General features: G+C 41.1%; 1 protein-coding gene across 2 annotated transcripts in view; it reads right to left on the bottom strand.

Moving 5' to 3' along the window:
* Positions 1-251: 251 nt before the first annotated feature.
* alg6 (ALG6 alpha-1,3-glucosyltransferase) overlaps positions 252-7,790 on the bottom strand; it is a 38,382-nt gene continuing 30,843 nt past the window's right edge. For both annotated transcript variants that reach the window (XM_089000498.1, XM_089000499.1), the window contains one exon: positions 252-1,930. In XM_089000498.1, coding sequence (XP_088856624.1) covers positions 1,733-1,930 — 198 coding nt within the window. In that variant the 3' untranslated portion in view covers positions 252-1,732. The remainder of the gene's footprint in view (positions 1,931-7,790) is intronic.

Below are 7,790 nucleotides of genomic sequence, written 5' to 3'. Positions count from 1 at the left end.
CTTTTAAAGGCCTGTCCTGGCGCTGGTTTTGTGTAAAATGGCCATGTCTTGTAAGGCGGCCTTTAGTGGGAACAAGGGCTTGAAATAAATGTTTAATATTGTTGCGGAAAACCCTTCGGCAATGTCATTTGTTTCTAATTACTGTCTTTCTCTTTTCCCAATACTCAGTCATGGTCGAGTAAAATGAATCTGTTGATATTATTGCTCGTAATTGTGTATTTTAATGAGGAATTATGAGGCTGGTGCTCACCTAGGGTTGTAGGCAACTTTATTTTGTTTTCTGATTAAAATACCTCTGTACAAAACAACTTGCATGGTCTGTAAAAAATGCAGTCTAAGCACCATCCATTCAGTCATTTTAATATGACGAGTTCATTACAAGGAAAAGGCAATTTCATCGAAACTAAGAGTTTGGCAAAGGATACCATTGGCAGGAGAGAAGTGACATGAAATCCAGCTCACTCTTATTAGGCTAATTGAGTCCGGTGAACCTCACATTGTAGCTACAGTTTCCTCTTGGGGGGGCAGTTATGAATTTGGGGAAGCCATTATAACGTGTAATGTCCTCCATATATTACATATAGAGCACACAACAAATTAATGATTAACTAGTTTTCAAAGTAAAAAATAATGACTGTTATTGTGGTTGACATGGGATTATTTTAAATTTTGGTTCAGACTTTAGCAAGTATCATGGAACATTACAAGTTTGATTTGCCTTCGAGGGCCGAATAAAATGACATGGCGGGCCAGATTTGGCCTTGACTTTGACACCCGTCCTCTAAATCAGTGTTTTTCAACCTTTTTTGAACCAGGGCAGGTTTTTTACATTGGATTTTTTTGCGGCACACCACAAACTAAATTAAATTACACTCCAGTCTTTTCAACACGGACACCGGACAATTACATAATATTGGGAGAAAATGATTAATAAATGTTTGTAAAATTTTAAAAAAGGTCATTGGAAGGTTTCTCACGGCACACCTGACGATCTCTCACGGCACCCGAGTGTGCCGCGGCACAGTGGTTGAAAATCACAGCTCTAAAGTCAACCGATTTGGCTTTGTAGGGGACATCTTTTCTTGTGTTTTACGATAAAAATGAACTAATTTGTTTTTTTGTACTACTTGTGTGTAAAAAAATATATATATATAAAAAAAAATGTTGAGAAGTGAACCTGCAAAACAGATGAACACATCTCCATTCATCCATCCATGCATCCATCCCCCGATCCACTATTTGTCACGAGGATCGCAGGCTCAATTTATTCTGCCTTTATTACTATCACTAATAGTTAATCATTTTCATAGATTTCAGTGGGCATGCATGTACATTTTCTGAAAAGGTCTCATGTTATCAACATCCCTCCGCTACAACTCGCTCTCCCGGTTTGAAACAACACATCCACACTGTCCCCTAACCCTGCACACAGTTATCAGTCCCCTTCATAAGTGCTGGCGATCATGTGGCATCACAATGAAGGTGGATTGAAAAAAACAAAACAAAAACAAGCACAACTGAGAAAAAGGCAGCGGCGGTGGCTTTACATTTCTAACTCAATCTTAAAATATAAAAAAAATCAAAAAAATCAATGGTCCAATGGTAGGATTCAGGGCCTGCCCTCCTCAAATGTTGTTCATGCATGATGACAACAAACAGAGAGTACATTTTTACAGCGCTGGCTTTCCTGAGTCATTTTCAACTCAAGACCTTTGTGTGTATTGTGTGTAGTTTATTTGTTCTTCTTCTGGCCTTTTTTGCTTGGCGGGGGACTGAATTGGATGACATTGAAGTAGAGAAATGTCCCCAAGAAATGAACGAAAGAGAAAGTCGAGACGAGCACAGGAAACAAGTCGGGCAAATGAGGCGGTGGCGGGAGAGTAACGCTGGCGATGCTCAAACAGGTCATGGCTGAGATGCTGATATAAAACTGCAAGGCAAAGACAGGGATTGTCATTAGCGAAGGAAGAGCTGACGACAAAATTTCAAAACTACAGTGGCTTTCCAGATTATTTTTTAGTTCTGAATTTTTGTACAGTATTGCATTTGAGAGACAAAGCCAAATACAGTGAGACCTCAACTTACAAACACCTTATCTTACAAACTTTTCGTCTTACAAACGTCAAATTTCTGAAAATTAAACCTTATAAGCACTATTTTCATAATACACACCCACCACGGCTGGCGGAGTGATCTTCGGCGGAAGCACACGACCGAACAGCACCAGAGGTTAAATTACCAACAGTCCTTATGGAAGGTGACTCTCCTTCCATAAGCCTTCAACGACCATCAAAAAGGTAAATACAACTTTATTTTACAGCACAGTTTATTTCTTTAATTACAGTCCTCATGTAATGTGCCTCTCTTTCCAAAGAGCAATACCCTTTGACTTTCGACCTCCAACGTCATTCCATCAAGCCATAAATGACCATCACAAATGTAAATAAAGTGACTTTATGATACAATGCAGTGTATTTCTTTCATTACAATACAATAGCACATTTATTATACATAGAATAAGGTATGTTGTGTGTAGTATTAAGGCTTAATTAGTTGAAAAGTATATTTTATGGAAACCTGGGAACGGATTATTTCCATTTTAATGGTTTCCTATGGGATTGTTTTTTTAGATACACACTTTTCGCCTTACACACTCTGTCTGGGAACCAATTAAGTTCGTAAGTTGAGGTCTCACTGGAGTTAGTGACCAAGATAAGACTGTTTTTTTGCTGGACCATCTTCGATCTCAGCAGTCATACAAGGCAGAGTGGAGTGGAACAGTGCTTCAAAAACATTAATTGAGCGGGTAATTTATTTTAATATCTGATTTGAGATTATTCACTTTGATTCTACATATGTGGCCCTACACTATGTATCAATATTGATAGTATTTTTTTTCCTCCGGGCTATTCCGTTTGCCATTTTTTTCCAGCGTAATCGACAAATTGTACATAAAATAAACTATGAATGAGAAAAAAAAGTCTGCAAGTGTAGACTGCCGATCGCTAACAACCTCCAGTGATGCAGATCACATACCACCATTGGTTAAATGTGGCATCGTTTTTGTTTTAATATTATTATTTTTTTTGTAAAAGTGAAACAGAGAAGATGCTTAGGGTGCAGTGTGAACTAACACAAAAATGTAGAATATTAATAAAATGCACACGTTTAAGAAAAAAATCTATTTGACCCCAATCATTCATCCTCGTTGCCACTACTTGGATTCAGATTTGTAATTTTAGGTGGGACAGAGCGAGAATCTCAACACAATCAGGCAGAGGACCCTTGCAATTGCAAACAGAGATTCAACAACACGAGGTCGCACAGCTGACAAAGCATATTAAAGCAAAAATCAAGCAATGCGGTTCAAGTAATTGCCTGAAGACTTTAGAAACATCATTGAGACAAGGATACAGTAAAAAAAAAAAAAAAATCATACCATTACAAGAAAAAGTAAGCGAACTTTGTGAAATATGTGAACCTGGAATTCAGCAGACATTGGTCATAAAATGTGAGCTGAGATGAGTTAAAGTCAAAACCATAAAGAAACATGGTCCTTTATTCTTACAAAAGTTTACGCGGAAAAAAGTTGATATTATCCCGTGTTAAATCACATGACTGCCTTTTAAAAAAAAGAGCGATTCCCGGGGATAGCTGAAAAGGACATGGTTGTGTTTTTAAAAATAAAATCAAGATTATTTGCATGACGTAACTGAGCAGTTTAGTAACATTTGTGCAACTCAGGGTGGGGGTAATTTCCGATTCTGTCAAGAATTGTGCTTATAAAAATTGCTGCACATTTGTACTTGTCCTACTTTACAAGGTTAATGACATTTAATCCCCACATAAATATATGCAATGTTCCCATGAAGCAAATTATTACCAATGCAAACCAAAAGAAAAAAAGGGCAGGCCTGGCACCTCTGACGAAAAACAAACTGTTGTAATGTGACTATGATTTGTCAAACCAAGCAGTAATTAGATTTACCACCAGAGATGCAAACAGCTGATGGTGAGAGTGAGATCACTTCTATGTCCCGAAGATAAATCAGTGAGTATGATCGAGGAAACACCTCATGCTCGCGCCCACCCTGCCAGCCCGAACCTATGAAACTCTATAGCTGTCACTGATGCTATTTATGCTGCTTGTGTAAATAAATACATCTCGGCGAACGTGTGCTAATGACACACGCTATAAAAAGACACTTTCTCTTAATCTCTGACACTCTACCGGTCCCCCTTTTGCGATGGCCGTGGTGTGGCAGTCACACCGTATGGTGAGAAAACTTACATAAACAATTAATGATCATTGGCTTGGGAGACAATTTCATTTCCTGAACAGCACAGCGAAAGAGTGGCACGACATCTTTGGGAATATTTATCGTCTCATTCGGATGAAATTACTATACATATTTCAAGCAGTAATGAGGTTATTCCATATTACACTGAAGTTTTACTTTGCAGTTGTGTAAAACACTTGCATCAAGTCCGGTTTCCATTTTTTTTATTACAGAGACGACAGGAATTCGTTAAATCATAAAATACCTAAACTGTGGAACCATGTTCAGCCATGTTGCCGAGGCCTACTAAGCATATTATTTTTACAGAGGTGTTCATTTAAACTTTACATTGAGCTGTTTATTTGACTTTTCCATAATTGCGTTGACTTCTTATTAAAGATAAATGACTGTGTTAAAATAAAATTACCAAAATGTACCCTTTTCGCTTGCGGTAATTATTTCACATATACCGTACAATACATCGATCGATGTAGCCACAAGGGGGCACAAGCCAGTGTCTTATTGTGCCGGTCCCAAGCCCGGATAAATACAGAGGGTTGTGTCAGGAAGGGCATCCGACGTAAAAAAAAAATTGCCAAAAAAAATATGCGAATCAAACCTATGAATCCAATACCGGATCGGTCGAGGCCCGGGTTAACAACGGCCCCCATTGGTACTGTTGACTTTCAGGGTGCCAGTGGAAAATGGACTACTTTGGTCGAAGAAGGAGAGGAGGGAGGTGTGCCCGGAGGAAAAGAGAGAGAGATGGAACGCCAAGAGTATAGAACTAAGAGTAGGAACTTTGAATGTAAGAACAATGAGAGGTAAAGGTAGAGAGCTGGTTGACATGATGCAGAGAAGGAAGGTAGACATACTGTGTGTCCAGGAGACCAGGTGGAAAGGGAGGAAGGCTAGAAGCTTAGGGTCATGGTTTAAGTTGTTCTATCATGGTGAAGACAGAAAGAAAAATGGAATTGGGGTTATCTTAAAAGATGAGTTTGTTAGGAATGTCTTAGAAGTAAAAAGAGTATTAGATAGAATGATGAGTCTGAAGCTAGAAATTGAAGGTGTGATGTTCAATGTTGTTTGTGGATAAGCCCCACAAGTAGGATGTGAGCCGGCGGAGAAGGAGAAATTTTGGTTGGACTTTGATGAAGTCATACAGAACATCCCGAGAAGTGAGAGGGTTGTAATTGGTGGAGACTTCAGGACATGTTGGCGCAGGAAACAAAGATGATGAGGAGGTGATGGGTAGGTTTGGACTCCAGATGAGGAACGCTGAAGGACAGATGGTGGTTGACTTTGCTAAAAGAATGGAAATGGCTATTGTGAATACTTTCTTTCAGAAGAGACAGGAACATAGGGTGACCTATAAGAGTGGAGGCAGAAGTACACAGGTAGACTATATTTTTTGTCAACGGCGCCATCTAAAGGAAATCAGTGACTGCAAAGTAGTGGTTGGTGAGAGTGTAGCCAGACAGCATAGGTTGGTGGTGTGTAGGATGATGCTGGCAGTGAGGAAGATGAAGAAACCAAAGGCTGAAGTGAGGACAAAATGGTGGAAGTTGAAAAAGGAAGAGTGTTGCATGACAAGGAGGTAAGACAAGCACTGGGTGGGCAAGAGGTCCTTCCAGATGACTGGCAAACTACAGCGAACATAATCAGAGACACAGGTCGGAAAGTACTTGGTGTATCGAGTGGAAGAAAGGTAGATAAGGAGACTTGGTGGTGGAATGGGGAGGTGCAGGAGTGTATACAGGGAAAGAGGTTAGCAAAGAAGAAGTGGGACACTGAGAGGACGGACGAGAGTAGACAGCAGTAGAAGGAGATGCAGCGCACGGTTAAAGTAAAGGTGGCAAAGGCCAAACAAGAGGCCTATGATGAGTTATATGTTCGGCTGGACAGCAAGGAAGGTGAGACTGATCTTTACAGGCTGGCGAGACAGAGAGACAAAGATGGTAAGGACCTGCAGCAGGTTCGGGTGATTAAGGATAGAGATGGCAATGTATTAACAGGTGCCAGTCGTGTGATGGCAAGATGGAAATGTCATGATGTGGTTGGCGACAAACGGGGGGCGCTGTCGGCCCCGCCTGCACCTGCACAGGTGCTGGTCGTCCCGATCAGATTGCCGACCAACGGGTAGCGACGTCATCCGGTGTCGGTTCATTGTTTGCTGCTTGTTTGTTGCATGCAATGTGTATGTGTTTGTTTAACCTTGGCGGACTTTTACTTTTGGTCTTCTTTTGATACTTCGTATTTTTTCTATTCAGATGATTTTGATGTTTTACATTTTGTTCCTGCTAACTTAATTTTAATACAATTTGTCAAACAACCTCCTTCTCCCTCCTGCCTGCTTTTTGGGATCCGCACCCGCCATCACCACCTCGCAAACCGTGACAAACCGGAAAGAGTACTTTGAAGAATTGATGAATGAGGAAAATGAGAAGGAACAGAGTAGAAGACGTGACTGTTGTGGACCAAGACGTAGCAAGCATTAGCAAGGATGAAGTGAGGAGGGCGCTGAAGAGGATGAAGGGGGGAAAGGCACTCGGGCCTGATGATTTACCAATCGAGGTATGGAAGTGTCTTGGAGAGGTGGCGGTGGTGTTCCTGACTGGGTTATTCAACAAGATCTTAGATGGTGAACAGATGCCTGAAGAATGGAGACAAAGTGTACTCGTGCCCATTTTTAAGAACAAAGGAGATGTGCAGAGTTGTACTAATTACAGAGGAATAAAGTTGATAAGCCATACAATGAAACTCTGGGAAAGAGTAGTTGAAGCTAGACTGAGAGCAGAAGTGAACATTTGTGAGCAGCAGTATGGCTTCATGCCAAAAAAAAGAGTACAACAGATGCAATGATTGCTTTAAGAATGCTGATAGAGAAGTACAGAGAAGGTCAGAAGGAATTGCATTGTGTCTTTCTAGATCTGGAGAAAGCGTATGACAGGGTGCCCAGAGAAGAGCTGTGGCATTCATGAGGAAGTCTGGAGTGACGGAAAAGTATGTTAGAGCGGTACAAGACATGTATCATGACTGTAAGACAGTTGTGAGGTGTGCTGTCGGTATGACTGAGGAATTCAAGGTGGAGGTGGGACTCCACCAGGGGTCAGCTCTGAGCCCCTTCTTGTTTGCTATGGTGATGGACAGGCTGACAGACGATATTAGACAAGAATCTCATTGGACCATGATGTTTGCAGATGACATTGTGATCTGTAGCGAGAACAGGGATGGTGGGGAGAGGTGGCGGAGAAACTAGAGCTGTGGAGATATGCCCTGGAAAGGAGAGGAATGAAGATCAGTCGCAGCAAGACGGAATATATGTGTGTGAATGAGAGGGATCCAAGTGCAAGAGTGATGCTACAGGGAGAAGAGATAAAGAAGGTGGAGGATTTTAAGTACTTGGGGTCAACTGTCCAGAGCAATGGAGAGTGTGGAAAAGAGGTGAAGAAGCGTGTCCAGGCAGGCTGGAGCGGCTGGAGAAAAATGTCAGGTGTGATGTGTGATAGA

The sequence above is a fragment of the Hippocampus bargibanti genome, linkage group LG07, assembly GCF_051943395.1.
Source record: "Hippocampus bargibanti isolate YZ-2025 linkage group LG07, ASM5194339v1, whole genome shotgun sequence".
Lineage (NCBI taxonomy): Eukaryota > Metazoa > Chordata > Actinopteri > Syngnathiformes > Syngnathidae > Hippocampus > Hippocampus bargibanti.
This window is presented reverse-complemented; position numbering and strand designations above follow the sequence as displayed.